This window comes from Ixodes scapularis, unplaced genomic scaffold (genome assembly GCF_016920785.2).
Source record: "Ixodes scapularis isolate PalLabHiFi unplaced genomic scaffold, ASM1692078v2 PGA_scaffold1__304_contigs__length_218370807, whole genome shotgun sequence".
Classification (NCBI taxonomy): Eukaryota; Metazoa; Arthropoda; class Arachnida; order Ixodida; family Ixodidae; genus Ixodes; species Ixodes scapularis.
This window is the reverse complement of record NW_024609846.1, coordinates 36,472,443-36,493,809: the sequence shown is the minus strand read 5'-3', so window position 1 is coordinate 36,493,809 and position 21,367 is coordinate 36,472,443. Positions and strand designations below refer to the sequence as shown.

Here is a 21,367-nt window from a genome sequence, read left to right as displayed (position 1 = left end):
TGATACGTCTAGAACGTTGGATTGGCCGGGATGGCTCTCAGTGTCCTCCACGGTCCATCGCAAGGTGAAAAGGAGCATATAGTACAGATGACCTCGTTGGCGCCGTTCAGACACAAAAATCAAGAGGTTTCATCTCCGTGGCACCACTTTATCTCGCGCTTCTAGACGCAAGTAGTATATATAAAACAGCGAGATATGAATTTCTCTTTCCACCCACTTAATCCAAATGCTTTTTTTTGTTTTTTTTTTTTGTGTGTGTGATTATGCAGGAAAGGATCCAACTGTTCGCCAGGTCTATGCAGCGATGTTCCCTGGATAAGGAGTCTTGAGCGGACGTAGGCTCCCACCGACGTCGTGGGCTGCGCCTTCTTGCCGAGTCATGGCGTGCCTCGGTGGTAGTCTGGCGCTGTGCGGGGCCGTGGCCCTAGCGCTGTGTGTCCTGCATGTGAAGGGATACCGGGACGCGTTCGGGGTGGCCTTCAAGTACCACGACTACGACACCATGACGGCGGTCCTCATCAATGCCACGAGACATCGGCCGGACCTAGCTACGCTATACTCCCTCGGGAAATCTGGACAGGGCGAGTTTCTTTCTTTCGTTCCGTAACGTGCTGCGTAAACCTACAGTAAGCAAAATACAACATCCGTATGTAATAGCTGAGGGGAAAAAAGTATCGACTTAATCTTTTTTAAACTTCAGGGCGTGAAGAATAATTCTCCAATGACCAACCGACATCTACCGATAGTCAGCCTACTGCCATTTTCTGTTTCTCCGTCGAATACTAGAAAAAGTATTGTTCACAAAGCGCGACAACCTTGGCTATTGTTGCTATAGCCACATATCAAGACCCGTAGCTTAGTTGTAATAGCTCTTGCAGTCACGTAAACGGCACCTTGGAGTGGGGGCGTGGCGTTCCTGTCTGCTTTAAAATAAAGTTATTATCATCATCATCCACTCCAAAACACGCTCCAGAAAATATCCTAAGATCCCCCTGTTACGAGACCGAACTATGGTCATTGACGGCTTAAGGAACGCAGAACGCGGCCTACTATGTTGACTTTTTTTTTTTCTTGTGATTAGTTTTTTTGGCGTCTTCACAAAACTAATGGCGCAATGTCATTGGCTTTGGAGGAATTATAAGGTGCTCGGGTCTCTTTACGCCCTTCATTTCTTAAACTATCGGTGACCATAATGCGTAGTGTGTTTGTATGTCTAGGGATTTTGAGAAACATGTGTAAAAGCAGTCTGGGATTCCCCCGTACCCCGCTTTGATGCCAAGTGATGCAACACGCGTGACTCTGGCGTATACATTTTGCTGGAAAATTAACAACAAATAATTTTCGTTTATTGCCTTTATGTGTACGTATATTTGGGTATAAGAGACTCGTGTATTACGGGGCTTGATAGGTTACAAAATTTCTAACCACGTCATAATGTAAACCCTGAAACTATGAGGAATGAATAACAAACAACACAACACACTGTCTCAGTTAGGCTATTTTATTCTTCCTAGTCTCAGTGTTAAGATTGTGATCTTTGTTAACCTGCTCGCCTTAGCACTTTCGCTGGTTGAAACGCGAAACCATGTTTCAACTAGAGGACGGAACGCAGATGGAGACCGTAGCGATGGCTAACACTTTAAAAAGCGTTTCGTTATTATTTTTTTTTTCTTTTCGAGGCGGGTGCCAAAAGGGAACCTATTTTTTTTTTTTTTGAAAACACCCTTGAAGACGTCGTAGCAGACGTTCAACTATATTTTTCTTTCAGAAGCGTTCAGTGCCACAGCATCAAGACCGAAACATGATGTGCGAAAATGCAGAATTCTAGCAATAAAGAAGTGAGTCGTGCAAGGTATTTCAAGTGGCAGTCCCACTTCAAGATTGGCAGAACTTTAACGGCAGACAAATAGAGGTATGGCGACCTTTTACGACCTTTCTTGGTCCTCCAGTGATGGTCTGCCATTCTTGAAACGCGAGTGCCACTCAAAACACCTCGCACGACTCACTCCTTTTTTGCCATAAGCCTGTCAAATCATTTCAAAGGTCACGGTTCCAGACTTGCCGAGTTTGACACAGAATTGATGCCCGTTCTTGGATGTGGCTTACAAAGTTTGCTGAAATTGCAGATTTGATTGTGCACGTGGTTACAAAAACTTGTGTAGCGCAGCTCCAAAAATACGCGGAAGGACGCCCTGTGGGCACGCAGGCCCCTGCCTTCGACAGCTGCGCGCCTCATCTCTAGAACCTTTTCATCGCGCCTCGTATATGCAGCCTTGCTAAAAGCATATTCCCAATTTTTGTACCACAAATACCCGTGTATTTTGTTTCCTTTAAATATCATAGAACTTTATTTTTCCATGTTTCAATTTTTGTTTATTTTTAATTTTTATATGGTTTCTCGCATGTATGTTTAAACCTTCATTCCAAGAAATAAAAAAAGAAAAACAGCAGGTTTATAAACCGTTTTTTGTTGCATAGTGGTTTTCAAGCTACAGTATTTATACGCCTTCATTTTTCGGTGTCGAACGTAAAAGTAAATATTCACAGCAAAATAAAAAAAAAAAACGAAACAACAAAAACAATTCTGGGCAAACAGCGGAGCAAAACAAAACAAAATTCTGGAAAATTTTAATTTAAATTTTTTTCAGACTACAGAAATTGTGAGATCCATACGAAGGACAGATATAAACACCCGGATTGTTCTACGATACATTTGCGGCGTCCTGTCACCAACGTATAGTGCTTATAGTGTACTGTTACTACGTGGTGCTTACCTTAATCATGCCTTGGACAAGCTTCACACGCCGAATTAGCAACTCAAAAGTCTATTTGGCTGAAACATATATAGAATTTTGTCATAACAATAATCCTATTTTGATAACCAACTAAGTTAAATAAATGCATTGAAGCAGTTAAAATGCTGATTATAGAGCCGCACGCTTTAAAGAGATTGAAGGTGCAAGTGGTTGTTTTGTGTAATGCTTTTGATTATTATTTTTTTTTATCTTGAACGGACAGGTCGTGACTTGTGGGTAATACTGCTGTCTTCACAATCAAGCAATAACAAGCTCATGAAGCCTTCTATGAAGTACGTAGCAAACATGCACGGTAACGAGGTAAGCTGTTTTTACGCTTATCTTTCTGCATTTGTGTTACCGCAACGGGCATTTTTTATTAGCACTACGCATGTAACGTCTCCGACATTAAGTATTTATTATGGAACCATTAACTACTGCAGCGGGCACTAATACAATCTGAAATTATATAAATAACAAATAGATTTATCTTTACAATATTACACCTTTGTTTATGGTTTAAGCTTTTTGTATGAGCCGCAGGGTGACATAACCATCTTTAAAAAAATGTAATCAAGGTAATAGGTTTCATAAAAAAAAAAGAAATCAAGGAGAGATGACTGAAACAAGCCATCAGGAATGGTGGTATGTTGAACATAATATATGATCTAGTGACAAAAAATTTAACACGAGAAATCAGGCATGGAGGAATCTGAGGACAGTAAAACAGATTTGGAAAATGTGAAACCAAGTTAAAAAATATATATATGCTGAAGAAGAGAAAATTATAGGCGAAGGAAAGGTTGTTGTTTTAGTTCTGTGTTGCAACAAGCAGGAACAGGAAATTCCTTCGCGTGCTCGTAGTCCTGTCAGGCCAGGGAAAACTTGCACCAGTTTATGAAGCAAGTTCATGAATTGCAGAATCACTATTCTAATTAAAATAAATTGGAAAGATGACACAAGTTCGCGCGTAATCAATGCAAAGGGTAATTCACGTGTAGTTTCTGCGAAGGATAATTCACGTGCAATTTTTGCAAAGGGTAATTCCAGCCTTGGCTTTGTGCATGTTTCTGCAGAAGCGATCAGCTGCCCAAAATAGCGTACTCTTTTATACAGCAGTCTTCACCACTAACTTAGAACGGTTAATACAAGTCAGCGTGCAAGGTTCTCGAGCTTCCATAAGCCATTCAAACAATATTGCGTTGACCTCTGGATTCTTGCCCATTCGTACTCTTCAAGATGGTCGGCAAAGAGCTCATGCTGCACTTGATAGCCCACCTCATCAACGGCTACGACACGGACCCTAGGATCAACTGGCTCCTGGATAACACCAATATCCATATCATGCCCAGCATGAACCCAGACGGCATGTCCATCTCCAGAGAAGGACAGTGCGTGGGACTGCGGGGAAGGTACGCTCATATCTGACCAATATTGCCAGAACGTCTGCTTTTACAAATAGCACGTAGAGACCTAAATACTGCTATACACTCCCGTAGCAAAAAGAGGTCGTACTTGAAACGAAGTTGAAATACATTGAATATGAATATTAATTTGGTATTCATTCTGTATTATTTTGTCCACATTCGAAATACGCGCGTAAGGTATTCAAAATATATCACAAATATTAATCAGAAAAAAGTTTAGATATACCAGAAATATAATTCCTTCCCCTCAAGATGCCATTTGTGTATTAAAAACCGGCTACACAATTTGTTTTTATATTTTGGATTTCGTTAGTTTACTATACTAAATACATCCCACAACTACACATTATAAACGAACACAAACACAAACACAATGACGCACTGAACACCTGAATCAAAGACCCGTTGACTGTTCTAGAGCCTTACATAGCCTACATATCTAAGATAATCTTTTGGTCGGTGACCACCTCTGCACTTATTAAGATTCCAAGTATTCGATCTTTTCCTCGGGAGTTTGTCAAAGGGGAAACAGTGTTTTGAAGTTCGCGGACGATATTTCTTCTAAAGACCATTGGTGCAACAAATAATAATTTGGCGCAGTTGATAAAACAATATCCACAAAAACGGCTCCTAGAAGAAATGTTATTGCTTCTCTGCACAGCACCACTCAGGACGAAGCGAGTCAAGGCAGTTTCTTCCCTTTAAAATAGCTACTTTTCTTTACTAGTTGAAAATGTAATATGATCATTAATGTCACTATATTAAAGTCGCTACTCACATCACGTACAATGGTGAGTATACACATTCAGTGAACTAACATTGTGCTAACACAACCACGCCAAACATATCTGCTCATAGCACTTGCTGAAGCTTTTTAGCATCAGCAAGTCTTGTGGTTGTAGTTCCCGAACCCCGTTTGTGACTGGCGTGCAAGGAACTCATCAGGTGTGTTCTTGGTAGAAAAAAGGAAACAATAACATAAACTGGGCTGATTTATTAGTGCGACGCTGCACCACTCAATTGACAAACTAATCAGATGTTGCATTTAGGCACTTCAGTGTCCTCCACATCTGCTTGAAGTGAACCTCTGATAGGCAAGCTTTTGAATACTTTGGTAGTTTAATTCAAACTACCAAAGTATTGCAGTCAAAAGATACTTAGAGTATAACGCAACAGTATTTACGATTTCCAGATATTTTAAAAGTATTCCGCACATATTTTTGATCGCTGCATTTTTATTAGGGTTGGAACATATTTTGCATGAAATAAATTAATATTTTAAGAAATCCATGTGAAAGGTATTTTGTGCCTACTAATTTAGTATTTAGATATTTCAGAATGCGTAAAGAGAACTTCCAATGTAGTTTAAATAAAAGTATTTTAAAAGACTTTCAAAAATATATTTTAGAGCAAAGTAAAAAAAAAAAAGAAGTGTATATATTCGGTCTATTTTTTATGTACTTCAATTATGAACTGTACTTCAAATACACTCAAATTAGAATGTAGTATATTTCAAACGTCCTAGTTTTCGCTAAGGGCTTTATGCGTATTGTGAGGGGGGGGGGGGCAGAGAATAACGCCAAATAAAGCTTGTTACGATGGATGCTTGGGCGAGTTGGTAATTCATAGTCGGGCACGACAAGGAGACACACAAACAAGAACGACAATGAACGGTTACTTACATCTCTGGTATATTCGTCGTGGCGAAGGAGTAAAAAACGACAGTTCCAGAGTTGTAAATCAGCCTTTTTTGTTTATATTCGTTGTGTGCCTCCCTGTTGTGTTCTCGTCCTTTTACGCTGTTGCCTCCTACTACGCAAAACAAACGTTTTATTGAGAAATAAAGTCTGATTAGAAGTAAGATCTGCCAGGAATAATATCTACCATGGGATCATGTCCGATAGTTTGAGACATTGAGAAAACACAAATAATGTCGTTCAAAAGTTTTATAACCAATTTTTCGTTAATATTGACCCACTGTTGGATAGGTTGATCCCATTGTAAAATTAGTAGATATGTTTGTTGCATTTGTTGGGTTTTAGATAATATATGGCACCTTCAACGATGTTACGTTTACAAAAAGAACCTTTATGTTTTAATAGCACCCTGAATCCTGCCAGTAAGTATTCTGGATTTAATAAAAAGTGTTTTTATCAATACAATTTTCTTCGTGTATAGTTGTTGTCCGCTTCCTAACGCTTTTTACCGATTCGTTTTTTAAAGTACCAACAACCCAAGCTTCTTCGTAAGAACTGTATTGCAATTTTAATCAAATCAATATGTTTAGACTATCAACGAACATAACGTAAGAGAGCAAGTGAGCTGGTGCATACTAAACATTTTGAAGCAACTGGAGACTAAGGATATACGAAAATGTACACCAAGAGAAGAGAAGGAGCACGTCTCAAAATGTATGGCCATGTTAAGACTCATCGTTGCGCGATGCTAGTTTTGCTTTTGAAACCTAACTGACATGCTCTAACAAATAAAATATTCAGCGGTGCTGAACAAGCAGGCGAGGCATTTTGAACAACCGTCAATATCTGAGAATGGAATAGGCACTATAAATAATGAATTACGGTATACTAAATGAAGAGATAACGAAAAAGTACTACACCCTTCATAAACCACATGAATGCCCAACGTAGTTTTGATTTCTAACGTAGGTACAACAGCGCCGGAGTGGACTTGAACCGCAACTTTCCTGACTTGAGCCTGCAGGACAACCACTACCTGGAGCCGGAGACGCAGGCGGTTCGCAAATGGATAGACAGCATTCCGTTTGTGCTCTCCGGAAACTTGCACGGAGGGGCGATGCTCGTTCGCTATCCTTACGACGCGGCATACGGCCAAGGTATGCTGAAGCACGACCTCTTCCGAGACACAGTGCGCGCGAGAGCCAAACGTTGTCGGTTGTTTTCACACGCTTACACGAAGTCCAACAAAACTGCGGTGCCCGGATCGCGTCTTCGAATGGTGTGCAGCGTCCCAAACCGCTCATGCATCCAAGGCAGAGTTAAGCAGGATACCCCACAAACGTATTTAAGATAGGGTACTAATTACCAGCATCAAAAAGTATCTAAAGTATTACTCAAGTTACTTTCTCTGAAAAATATTTCGAATAGAGTACAGGTACTTTTTAGTCTAATTTGATTACTTTTGAAGAAACTTCTTCGTTGCGTAATATCTTCTCATTGACCCCAGAATGCTATATTTACAAGCAAACAGATACAAAGAAAACAAAATCGCAATACTCTCCCATGCAGTTCTAGTACAATTATTAGTATCAAACAAGTGAATGTCACAAAAAAAGAAAGAGAGATAATCCCATTTTGTGGTGGTTCTGTTATGCGCACCTTGCAAGAGATGTTTTACTAAGCGCCGAAGTCGGTATATCTTCGGAGTTCACGTTAAACAAATACGCGAGTAAGTTACTCAAACGCTGCATTCGGTAATCACTGAACTTTAAAAAGAAAGGCACAAGGGGACACGAAGAAACATTTCTATCTTTTTCGTAATTGTCCATTCTTTTTATACAAAGTAGCGCGTTGAGTAACGTCTACAACTTTGGGAGAGCTATTTATTTGCATTTTCCTATCTTGTTTCCTGCCTCACTGTTATAATCTCTGTCTTCATGAAAGGGCGGGACTATCACTGCTGCCCCCACGGTATTCCCAAAAGTGCCAGACCGTAGCCTATGAGGATAAGGCCATAGGAGGCTTTGACCAGACCGACAAAGGGAAATGAACAAACATCGTTAAAGATCTTTGTCCTAATTGACCACCTTTCTAAAGAAAGAAACTGACATTCCTGCCGTAGCGGGGTAAAAAAAAAAAGCAAAAAACACTGCGTTTTTTTGTGGTCTTTCTTCACTTCGCTCTATTTGCTTTTTGTTGGTGTTGTGAGCATGCATCTGTACTTCTGGTTTTATCTCTGTTGTATGTTAGGCCGCTGCCCCTTCACGTTTGCAATCGCTCAACTTTGCAAAGGGTGTGCTGATTAGTAATCTAGTAAAAAGACATTTCAGGAACTCACCAGTTTAAGAGGTTTTCGTATAGAAATACGTGAACACGTTCTCAATGAAGCTCGAGCAGACCTTCGACCAAGTAAGCAATATCCTGCTGGCTCTATTGGGGAGGAGATCGAACAGTCACGCCTCTAGCGGTACGCTTTAGCTGTAGGGGCAACAAGCCGTATTTTATTGTTTGTTTTTGATCCGAGAAATAGAAGATGATGATTCGAAGGCCTCTCCTCGTGCCATTGATCAGGGTACAGTGTTATCAGGGCATAGCCTCCTCTATGCTCACAAAGCCTGGCAGTTCGATGACGGAGCCATAGAGTGCCCGGTCGCAGATTTGGAGCACGAGGATCTGGTAGTACAGAGCATTTCTTGGGGAGTGCGGTATTCAGCGCACAGTTTTTGCAGCGACGAGGACCCGAAACATGGTTTTCAAACCCGACGAGAAAAGAAGCGGTAGCCCGAGGAACGCGAGAAGCACGAGCGGACATTCCATCGCTCGGGACAAATGTGTTTCTGTTTCTCGCCGCAGCGGGGCGCCCGATACATTACTCTTGTCTGCCGCTCTACCTTTTCACTTTCGGCGGCCGCGTATCGTGACGATCTGTCAGGTTTTGTCAGTATAGAGAAGGCTATGGTCAGAGCGAAGCACTCGTGCCCAGGCCGTGCTAAGCGAGGTTCAATTTCTTTGTTATGTTGTGCTCGTAAACACCGGGCTGTGGGGACAACAAGCTCCATAAAGCGCCTCCTATAGTTCGATTTCCTGCGGATGCCATAGTTCAAGGCAGTATTTAGAGCGCATACTCAGAACGAGCTCACATTAGTAGTCTGCCAAGACCGGCAATCTTGATGGTGCGAAATGCACGTTCCAAAGGACCTGTGGAAGCTTGCCACCAACACGCGCTCAGCAGTCGCGTACACAGCTATGGCCGCCAGCGAATGCGTAGTAGTGAGCGACACTCACCTATACTCCGTTTAAGTGTGAAAATAGCAGAAGCTACAAGAGCGAGCTCCGGTGTTTCAGAGTCCCAGCCAAGTAGGCGCGCTCGCGCAGTACAATCCCTGTACAGGGCCACATGCTTGCGCTTGTGGCATCGGCTGCGTCTGGATACGAAGTATTGGCGACGTGCGCGACCGAAAGCGTCGCTGTGGTCGGCGTTCCACGATTGGCCCAAAAGCTGACTATGACGTCGGAAAGGGTATACCATCGACGGAAATAAGAGGAATGAAAGAACTTTAATTTCGACGGTGTTGGCAGTGTTCCTTTGAGAGCGCAATGATTTCAGGCTTCCACCATGCTATTTACAAACACCATCGAACTTGTTGTTCGCAAGGTAATGACGTCACAAGGGGGAACCATAAGAGGGCGCCACCAAAACATCTCGCCGCTAATAGATCGGGCTCCCCCAAAGTCTCTTTTGTTTTTAATGTGGCTTATCTTTTCCTCCCCAAGTTCGTTCTGAGACGTTTCTTCCTTTTCTTTTTTTTAATCCGCGCATTATTTTATTTCTGGAATTCTCGAACTTCGTTTTCTCAAAGGTAGCGCCAGCTATTTCTAAAATGGTGGATTTCCGCGAAAAGTTTTTCTTTTTTTTTTTAATTTGAGATTATGAGTAGAATATACTGAGAAATGCAATTAAGATAAAGTAGCAAATACTTTCGTTCAAATGAATTTGCAAGATAAAAAATAACTATCAAAAGTATTTGAAATACAGTATCTTCAGTAAAATACTTAAAATAGGCACAAGACTGATCGAAAAGCGGTCCCAAAGTGACAACAAATGATGTCACAGGAGCCGGCGTGTCTTGATGTTGTCGGATGTCACGATCCTGGCGGTTGGTTGTAAAACTTCCCTCAAAAAGTACGAATGATTGCGAGTGTCGCTGTCATCGCTGCGTCTCAGCTTCTGACTGCAGAAGCTTCCGTGGACTGTCGAGCTGGAGAGACCTGCAGCAGAACAGGCGTCTCTCGGAATCTACCTGCACTGTTGTACCACCGCCAGGATCTTGGCAGGCAACAGCATGCCACTTCCATGACATCATCAAGCGGTAATCAAGGGAGCACACGTGAGGGCGCGGTAAAGACACCGGTCGGAGACCCGTTCCAAACACCATAAACAAAAATGATCGGCCTGCGATAAAGTACGCTTGCCGGACATTAGTAATGCAGTACAGGTTAGGGGTTCAGAGCCATAGAGCGCCAATGTCTCGCTCGTGCTAACTGGGCAGAGCACTGTGCTCGGATATATTTTGTTGTAATTCTGGTCACAGTCCTAATAGCGGACGCTGTCTTTTCAGATAAAAAAAAAAATCGATGCAAAAAATTGCAGGTACTCACATAAAAAACTTGGCAAGAGCTGTTATAGCGACTTAGGTGTATCGGTCTCGGCGAGATTGATGAAGTGCAGACTCCCGAAGCACAAATCGTTTGATTTATCGGTACAAATACTCCTTATTCACTTATTCAACGTACATCGAAGGCTATCATGCCACTAAATGTTAAACTGTGCCTGTTTTCCTGCCGTCGGTGGCTATAGTATTTTGAACTGCTTTTATAACCAGGCTCTTGTGAAATGAATGCTGTTTTTCTGACAGTGCTTACTCGTACCTTTTAGTTTTCGTATTTAATCTTGACGTTAAAGGTAGACTGTGGACACTCATTTATAATATATACAGCCGATTTTGTTGTTGGAGCAAATGCTTCGCATAAGCTGCCTTAGACTCGATAGATGCTTTTGTATACCTTAATGCGAATAGACTGCGTTATATCGCGTCGATCGCGAGAGGACTTTATATTTATTGACCATATAATAGAATGTTTATTGCTAAGGACTGAGGGGACGACTTAGAAATTTCATACCCACAGAAAAATTTGAAACAATATAACATACTAGGTTAGCTTGCGCATGTAGCTTTCATTCTGTGTATAATTTCGAAGTAAACTAAAAAAGATAGTCAGGCCTGGCATGGCAATGTTGGTTGCATTTTTTAAAATCCCCCGGAAATGTTTTTAGTGTACATTTGCATGTCAAGGAGCCAATATATATTTATGTTACTTAATGTTCACTGTTCAGGAATTAAAGAATCCAATCTGCTTTCGGAGAAGCTTTGCGCCGGCCTATTTCAGTTTGTCGGAGAGGTCTCGACTTAGCGGCAAACGAACTGGTGGCGCCATCTTTAAACCCCATCCTATACTATATTTGTTTCGCGCGTTTCGGTATTGCAATCGAGTGGATGAACATTCCAGCATCACTCAGCAATGCATGTAGTTTCAATTTAAGCTACCCGTAGGTTTACGTTCTTTATCATAAGAACGAGGTATTAAGAAATTATTGCAATAGGATAAATGCTAATTCATAACTGTAATATTAAACATAATTTTGCAATTTTACAGAATTCGCATTATAATATTTGACTGTTTCGTTAATGTTACATGTGTCGTAGCTGTACCCCATAACGTCTTGCTCAAGTGTCCCTAAAACAAAATTGAATTTCGAAAAAAATTCTTTGGAAATTGTGACGTGGGGCATAGTAAAATTCCTAATTTAGCTGCAGATAACTTTCGCAGTTTGTTCAAAGTTGCATGGGTATTGGCGTCCTCAGGCGAAAAATTGAAAACAGCTCAAAGACACGGACAAGAACGAGGAGGCAAACGAACAAGGCGCTGACTTACAACTGCAGTTTATTCGTGCTAACATCGAGTATAAATGCAACGTCAAAATAAACCAACCAAGAGCAAATGCATGACATGGGCGCCACCTGATCCTTAAGCCACCGTCACGCGCTGTTAGTCTGTGTCTAAGAGCCAACATTCTTTATCAGACAGAGATAGTGATGGACTCCTGACACAGTTATCCCCGAATCTCCCAATTTCCCGCGCTTCAATAATTTCTCGAGTGAGTTTATCTTTGTTCTTTCTAATCACCTCACATTTGTCGAAGACGGGAGTGCAACGAAAGTCTCGGCAACGACGGTCAAGGTGACCTGACATAACCTTAAAAAGTTTGTACTTTTACTCTCGCAGGCGGTCATTGAGGCGTTAAGGAGCACGTAGCGTCCATGTCATGTATTTTCTCTTGGTTTGTTTGTTTTGACATTGCAGTATTTATACTCGATGATATGACGAATAAACTTCAGTTGTAAGTCAGCGCCTTATTCATTTACTTTCTCCTTCTTGTCCGTGTTTTTGCGCTATTCTTAATTTTTAGTCATAAAATACCAACTAGCCCAAACTTCTACGTTAGTCCTCAAGTCCTATGTACTGGGGACCCTATTCGCTTTATTGATATGTAATAACGAAATTCAGAATATAAAGCGCCAAAAACGACAGGACAAAGAGGAGAGTAAACAAGACGAGGCGTCTCGTCTTCCTCACTCTCCTCTTTGTACTGTCGTTTTTAGCGCTTTATATTCTGAACATGAACCAACTGGCCAGAATTTCCACTTTGCTAGTAACGAAAGGTGCGTCCCGTTGCAGCTCATCGCCAACCACCTGAAATTAAATCGGCAAGCCTGTCGGTGGCTCGACATGGACAGGTTTCAGAATGGTAGTGCTCATGCAAGTTTTTATTATTTTAAGTGTAACTGAGATAGAATTAGCTTAATTTATATAAAGGTCCAAAACAACACTTTACTTTGTCTCATCCTACAATAGACTAAAGTCCAAAGCCACGGTCCGCCAGGTCCAATTACGTTCGACGCTAAACTACGACATGCTTAACACTGATTAGTGATGGACAAATAATGCTCCGAATCAAAAAGCGCTGCATCATGTTTATGTCTTCGAAAGTGCAAAGAGCTCGTATGGCGTGGCTTTTTTGCAATGTAAAATTGATGAGTCGCTTAGTCCCATTCGATTCGAACCACTGTCCGCCCATTCCCGTCAGTGATCCGAGACGCGGGCACCGATAGGCGCATCGAAGCGCAATACCATGCAATTTCTAAGTGACTCGTGATTAGATCTGGCAGTCCGTAGCTTTTGCCTTTAGTCCATCGTAGGATGAGACGAAGTATAGTCGCCTTCTGTCTGCTTTCTCAGTACGCACCAAATAATCTAATATTGGGTCCTGAAATGCAAACTCTTGGTCCGAATTATTGAAATCTTGGTTTTTTTTCTTTTTTATAGGGGGCTTGTACCATTATGTTGCGTATTTATAAAGCTCAGCTTTTAAGAAACTCCTGCTACAATAAGCTTTAAAGCTGAGATCAAATACAGATTTCTCTGATGTAAGCAAAACATGTTCAGGAGCAAAGCACCACCATTGATCGTTACTAACATATATTCCATTAGTGCACAGTAACATTTCGTGCACCAGCTATTCCTGCGTGAGTTGAAGCGACAGTGTTTCCTCGCATGAGTAAAGTCACAGAGTGTTGGGCGCAGGGACATCAGCATCGAAGACGCCGGATGATGACGTCTTCCAACACTTGTCAAGGACGTATTCCTTGAACCACCCAACGATGAGAAGATTCTCATGTGAGAGACAGCAATATCAGGATGGCATCGTCAACGGAGCGAAATGGTACCCGTTCAAAGGTAAGTTTTTTCAACACTTTTTTATTATTTTACTTAGCATACCTTATGTTTATTACCAACCTTGGGGGCGCAATAATACATGAGTAAATACCTGAGTAAAATTATTACTGTGTCCAGGTGAACTTTTATTGCTGGCATTAAGAATTTTACGACGCTTTAAAGATCGCTGCTGAATTCAAGTAACCATAACGAGATATACGTATAGCTATAGGATTTATTTTCGTGCAGATGGACGCTTGTAAAGCTATGGTGTTAAACTGATGGCAGATAGGACAGTTACTTGGCTATTTACTTCGATGGTTAAAAAATCAGCCTCGGGCTACCTACATTTTTCCAGAATCTGAAATGTTTGCGAGGAAGGAACCAGAAATCTATTTGGTTCGAAGGAGTCTGGCGCGTATGTAACATCTGCACTACTGAAGTTTTTTGTTTTTGTTTCCATAACTACTATTTTTAGCGAAGCTTTATTTGTGTGAGAAATTTCTTGGTTCAATAAATGTCTCTGATCAAATAAGATCATATAAGAACACATAGGAACAAAAAAAGTATATAAGTTCTAAGAAACTGATAAGAAGGTCCCTATCTTCTCGTATATAATCTTATATTGTTCTTATATGGCCTTACAAGGTTCTTACATGCCCTCATATGATCTTATTTGATCATAAGCGTTTATCGGACGAAGAAACTTCTTATACATATAAGAGTTTTCAGTAGGTATCCCTTATATTATAAGCTACAACGGCTTGCATCTCTTTTCTTTCAGGCAGCATGCCGGATTATACTTATATTCAGGGCGGATGCATGGAAGTCACGCTAGAACTGTCATGCTGCAAGTACCCTTTGGCTTATCAGCTCCGCAGATTCTGGCTTGACAATGTCAAGTCCCTCTTGAGGCTACTCGAAGAATCACATAGAGGTAGGAGAAAACATTCTCAAACCTGTCTAACTTGTAGTACTCTGAAAAACTAGAACACTAGATTTTGTTCTCAACGCAAGCCGCATGGCTATTCTCATGTACGCGGACACGTACGCGGTCGAGGCTCTTCAGGAATAGAAACGGGAGTATCGTCGGCCGAATATGTTAAAGCACCACAGCATCGGAGCACGTGGCACAAAATCTCGCGCTGCAAAACCCACCATACCCTCCTCTATACTCACAAAGCCTGGCAGTTCGACGACGACGACGGAGCAATAGAGTGCCCGGTCGCAGATTTGGAGCGCGAGGATCTGGTAGCACAGAGCATCAAAGAGGAATTTCCGGGGGACCTGGACGTCAGCGCGCAACTTTTGCAGCGGCGAGGACCCAAAGCCCACTTGTTCGCTCGGGAGAAGTGTGTTTCGGCGTCCCGCCGCAGCGCGGCGCCAGTCACGTGGCTCTCCTCTCATCCGTTGTCTGCCGCTCCACCTTTTCCATTTCGGCGGCCGCTTCTCGGGGCGATCTGCCAAGCTTTGTCAGCATATAGGAGGCCATGTCTACACTTGCCTGTTTCAATCCAGATGAGCATCGCACCGGCGTGAGCCTGTGTGTTACTACTGCGCGATGCACGTTGAACACTCTTGGCTTGCAGTAATACCGCTCTGGCAAAATTTCTAATTTGCAGCGGAGACACCAGGTGTCCATTGAAGCCGACAAACTTGCCGTTTTCTAAACCTGCACGCAGCGGAATTACAATTATCAAATGTGGACGCGGGAGGGAGTGGGTAACAAAGAAGAACGAAAGAATAAAAATTCGAGAGATTTCAAAAATAATAATTTCTGAAATCTCCTTCTCCCACTGAACTTCAGATTCTTTTCCTTTCTGCCACCTCCCAATGTTGCGATAAGTTTTTGAGCCTTCATATCTATAAAGGAGTTTGTTCATAAAGAAAGCTAAAAGTATGCCTAGTGCACTGTTCGTACATCTCTTTTTTAGAAGTAAAAAGAAACGAACAGAAAACACAAAGCTCTAAAATGTCTCAGCGTGCAACAGCACATTTTCATTATGTGGCCGGCGATCTTCTAGACGTCTACTACCAAACAGGTGGTTATAAAACCTACAAATGCTTTAGGCAACTTTTTTGCAGTTTATAGATATTTTCGTGACAAATTATACGTACAGAAATACACAAACCTTAGCGTGGCGGTAAGAGTTTAATAAAAGGCAGTTGCATGTATGGTTCTGACGGGACGAAGGCTCAAGACTGTAAAAAGGTAGAAAAGTGAAATGTTTCATTCAGTCCAACACTTGCTGCAACCGTGTAAATTAGTAAAAAAAGGAAGAAAAAAAAAAAGAAAAAGCCAGCGCGCCCTACAGGGGATGGCGGCTGTTAGTATGTGTTACGAAGATTAGGACGGCGATTGTGCATGCTTACTTTCGTGACAATGAATATGAGGCCGGGAGAAATATATGGCACGTAACCCCTCTGAAAGTTGGTTTTGTTTTGGCCGATCGGAAAGAATTTAACCTACGCAGGGTGCAAACCGTAGGTTCATGCCCGAGTGGCATATTCTAGTGTTACGAAGCGACTGCGATATTTAATACGCCCTGCTGATATACGGAATTCGCGGCATGTGGAGCGCAAGTTCGTCTGCTTCTTGCGCAGGGGTTGCGAGGATGTCAGAACGCCGAGCTCTTACTGGCCGATCGAACAGAGTAGTGGGAAGACCTCGAGACATCTAGCATTCAGGTCTACCCACTATCCTTTCAATCAAAGCCGATCAGAGCTCGGCATCAGTCTGACGTCACCAAAACTCCTCCGGAAGCAGCGGACGACTTGCTCTCCGCAAAGAATGTACATTTTTCAAGAAGAGTTCTGAGCATTCGCATGCCCTCCTCACGCAGCGGCGTATTCGCGAGATACGGTTGGTGTCTGGAAAGAAATTCGTGCTATTTTTCCTGTGTTCTCCACGATTCATATGAGTCGCCGAGGGGTCAGAAGAGGCAAAGCAACTCCCCTTCCGGACGTCAGTTGCACCTTGAGATTTCATCGCTTATTGCTGTCTTTATGAAAAAGAAAAGCTCAGTAGAAAAAAAGAAAAAAAAAAGAGGCGGCATCAACTGAAAGCATTCTTGAACAGTTTTTTAGCGTTGTCATGGACGTAGCGCATCCTTTTATTTATGTTTGCCTTTTGCTTTAAGGTGTTCGGGGTATTATTCTGGATGACGCGGGATACCCGGTGAAGAACGCACGCCTCATGATCAAGGGGCGCTACATGCCGTTCCGAACCAGTGATCGAGGAGAGTACTGGAGGATTCTGCTGCCGGGAAGGTACACTCTCATGGTAAGCATGAGCACATCACGTAGGTACAGTTTTATGGCGAGCATGAATACAACACGAAGGCAGTCTTTAGGTAAGCAAAGGTACATCACGGAAGTACACTCTTGTGGTAGACATGAGTACATAATGGAGGTACACTCTTATGGTAAGTTTGAGTTCGCCACGGAAATACAGTCTGATGGTAAGCATGAGTACATCACGGAGGTAATGTTATGATAAGCATAAGCACGTGACAGAGGTACACTGTTATAGTAATCAGGAGTATATCATGGAGGTGCACGTTTATGGTAAACATGAGAACATCATGGAAGTGCACACTAATGGTAAGCATGAGTACATTACGGAGGTAATCTTATAGTAAGCATATGTACATTACAGAGGTGCACTCTATGGTAAGCATAAGTAAATCGTGGAGGTACACTAATGGTAAGCATAGGTACATTGCGGGGGTACACTTTTATGGTACACATAAGTACATCACGGAGGTATACTCTTATGGTAAGCATGACTACATCACGGAGGTGCACTGTTATGGTGAGCAGGAGTATACATCGCGGTGTGGGGCGTCCTGAGGAAGACAAGGCGTTGTTTGGACGCTCCATCCTCTTGCCACTGTTAACGTTTTATGGCAATATCCCACGCGCTAAGCGGCGGGCGTACGAACGAGCTTCCATGGGAAGTTCAGCTTGTGCATGCGCAGCAGAAGATCAATAGGACAGCGGAAAATGCCGGAAAAAATTGGTCGTATCTAGTCATTCCATTAGGTTTTTAGTAATGAAAAGAAATAATCGAAGAAAGGGTAAAGACACAGGCGAGCTGGTGAAGAACTTCCATAGTAACCGGTAACACGGAACAATAAAAAAAAAAAAAAACGGACAAAACAATAACAAGTTTTGAAACTTCTGGTTGTTTCGTCCGTTTTTTATCGCCCCATGTCTCCGGTTGCTATGAAAAAAAGAAAGGAGTATTACACTTCTATAAACAAGGATACTAAAAGTATACGCCTTGTAGGATTTGGTGCGTACTGCTCACCCGCAGGAAGGACCAACGAGGCAGATACGAAAAACACACCTTTATCTTTCGAGAGCCGGCCACTGAATACCGGCACCCCGAGCCCGAGCATGGCACCATGACAGAACAGCACACGACAAAACAGCACGCGACAAAACAGCACGGTCTAAACAGCACGCGTCAAAACAGCACAGAGTCAAAACAGCACGACGACAAAACAGCACGCGTCAAAATGGCACGCGACAAAACAGCACAGCGTCAAAACGGCACAGAGACAGAAGAGCATGTGCCAAAACAGCACGGCGTCAAAACAGCACAGCGTCAAAACAGCACAGCGTCAAAATATGACATTAAAAATACAGCAAGGGTTTGGCGTTTTCGGTTTTTATTATTTTGAAACGGCGTACATTTGTCGGCTTTTATTACAAGCAGAAGTTTTCGCAACTCACAACACTTGTAAAGTCTGCCTTGTCGGGAAACGTATGTTTAATTGCCTCCAATTAAATCCAAGTCATCTAATTAATTGCATCCACTGAAGCCACCATAGGAAAACCAGTCCATCTCGTATTCATCCGTTTATAAGGAACATATTGTCTACCAAGCTATATTGTTCTTCCTATAGCATGATAACTACAGTATGACAACGTTGCACTATATGGCTTGATTATGAATAGTTTGTTTTTTCAAGAACTCAGTTTAAAAATTGGTTGATTTACGTATTACCAGCTGTTAAAAATGTCCTTACATTAGGAAAAAAATTATTTTGCACGAATAATACCTTGTCTATGCAACTCTCAAATATATTTTCGCGGCAGAGACGCGCATTTTCTAATAGAGTCGAAGGAAGTCATATCGATACCAAAAAGTAAAATTTAGCCTTTTGGTGGAAGAAACTTTGGGAGTCCCAAGGAATAATCGACATACATATGTCTTCAACGTTTTATTAAATCAACGCGTTTTGGTGTTTCAGTGGTCATAAAGGAACATTTCATAAACTATATATTTTAGGGGTGGGCAAATAGCGGTTCGAACCGAAATGCGAAGCGTCATTCTTAGCTTCAAGAGTGAAAAGCAAAGTTGTATGTCGTCGATTTTTACAAACCTGTGAATGCTATAAATGGCACAGTACTATTCGATTCTAACCCCTGTTCGCCCACTTCTAGCTATTCTTTATTAGCTAAGACGTGCCACTGAGGGCGTGTTGCTTCCTTAAATAGTTTTAGTTGGATGTCGCCATTGTACATGACTGAGAAAAACAACGTGGGAGAAGCACTTGGCTGTTAGATCTCAAACGTTTTTTTTTTATTGGTAAAACAAAAGCCATTTGTATTTCAAGTCGCAAATAGCATTCCCTGACTCTTAGCCCCTGTGGGTCGTGTTTCAATAAAAATATTGGCATGCATTTCTGCCTCGTTAGGGTCTCTTTAAGGATCTGCATATTTAATTTGTTCCAGGCCTCGTCCCCAGAACACAATGACCTCGAAGTTCCGATGGAAGTCGTGGAAGGTCAAACGACCATAGTGAACATGACACTTATTCGCAAGTCTCGATCCTACTACCCAGCTCTTGACGACAGCCAGTTACAGAAAACGGTCGGCAGTTACTCCAACTACATCAAGCCAAACATCGACGAGGACACGACGGATAATTCGAACTATCTGTCACCGGACAACGCCAACGGTTTCGAGCGCTTGTCTTCTTACAAGTTACCTGGTTCCCAGAGCGTCAAAGAAAAAGATTCGTCCCAGTCCGTCGCAGGCTACTACCAAGCTCTTTACGAAGCGATTCGCAAGCTTACGACCAGAGATCCAAAGATATTCCAACAAAACAACGGATTCTCTGGAGCGCCGTACGACCTATCGGGCTTTCAAGACCTGCCAGAAAGACGAATGTTTACGGCGGCTTCTCAGCAACCTGGAACCGCAACCGCGTTGCAGCGCCGAACATCGCTAACGGACGAACCCGAGCTATTTGAGGACACTCAACTCGAATATCCCGTAAATAACACATATGCTCCTACGTACGATATTACCACGCCAGCAACACAGTCGTCGAAGAATACGCCACTCGAATCTCAGGATGCAGCGCGCGGAGGCCATGCAAAAACCTTCCGCCCAAGGCAGTCCACTGCATCTGCTACCGATGTCACGCGTGACGACGCTAAGACAGAAAGCTCGAACCAGGAGTCGCCTAATAGGAGGACACCCAGTTTAGAAACCGAGGAAAAATTCTCGTTTCAGGACGGAATTTTGTACCCGACACTTCAGACGGAACGCACTGTTTTCGGTACCGGTCGAACTCGCTGGACAACGGCACGCCCAACAGAAACGACACTCAGAACCGGCGCTATTTATGTTACCGATGATGGCGAAACGCAGACTCCTAGGCCCACTATAAACATATCCGAAATCACAACGAAACCCAAGCTGTTACTTGCCGCTACAACAGTGACGTCACCCACCACGAAGAAACCAGCCTATAGGGTGAAGATGACCATTACTACAAGCGAAACCATAGATACCGAGGATATAGGATTCCTGAACGCATCACCTACCCATTCAACCAGGCGTTACCAAACCAGACCCCGTCCCAGAATTACAACGGCAAATTCGCGGGAAGTGACAGAGGAATATAACACCACAGTCTTGAAAGGTTCAATCGCACATCAGGGAGCTCAGAGCACACAACGCACGGTCTCTTCAGCTGCGGCCTTGCCGACGACTAGGAGGGGTGCGTCTCCGACAGAAATATTCCTCGCGACTCGCGCAAAGCAACAGGAATCAGTTCTTCCAAAATCGGCTTCTACAGCAACGCTAGGCTATAAGACTCCCCTTTGGACACCTCCGGACAAAACGGAAACAACCAAGACAGTGCCTGGTTCCACACTGTTGACAAAAATAGTCACGGTAACGGCAGATGAAAAACCAATAACGCATTTAGAGAAGACTCATAAGCCATCAGTGACACAGAGTCAAGGCCACAGTGTTACTTTACCTAAGCAGTATTATACGTCATCATACCCCATAGAATTAACAAAAATTAGACAAGGAACAACCATACAGCAGCGAGACCCCTTTGCTTCATTCAGCACATTGCAGACGACGGGAGAAGTAACCCTGACTGCTAACACACAGGAACCAAACCCACGCACCGTGTCTCGTACAAGGCAGCATCAAGGGACACCAAAGGTAACTGCCACAGGATCACAAGAACCCTCCTTGAGAACAGTAGCGTCACCGTATCCCCAGCATGTCATTGTACACAAGACTCCCGCCCCAGCGCAAGTAACAGCAGGGAGACTTCAAGAAGAAATAAATAGAA

General features: G+C 42.7%; 1 protein-coding gene across 1 annotated transcript; it reads left to right on the top strand.

Moving 5' to 3' along the window:
• Window positions 1-379: 379 nt before the first annotated feature.
• Window positions 380-20,443, top strand: LOC121045821 (carboxypeptidase M). Its single transcript, XM_040499146.2, has 9 exons — window positions 380-581; window positions 3,019-3,116; window positions 4,035-4,207; window positions 6,889-7,076; window positions 13,624-13,776; window positions 14,540-14,692; window positions 16,896-17,038; window positions 19,501-20,066; window positions 20,287-20,443. Exons 1-9 carry the CDS (start codon window positions 380-382, stop codon window positions 20,441-20,443), a joined length of 1,833 nt encoding a protein of 610 aa, XP_040355080.1.
• The last annotated feature ends 924 nt before the right edge of the window (window positions 20,444-21,367 follow it).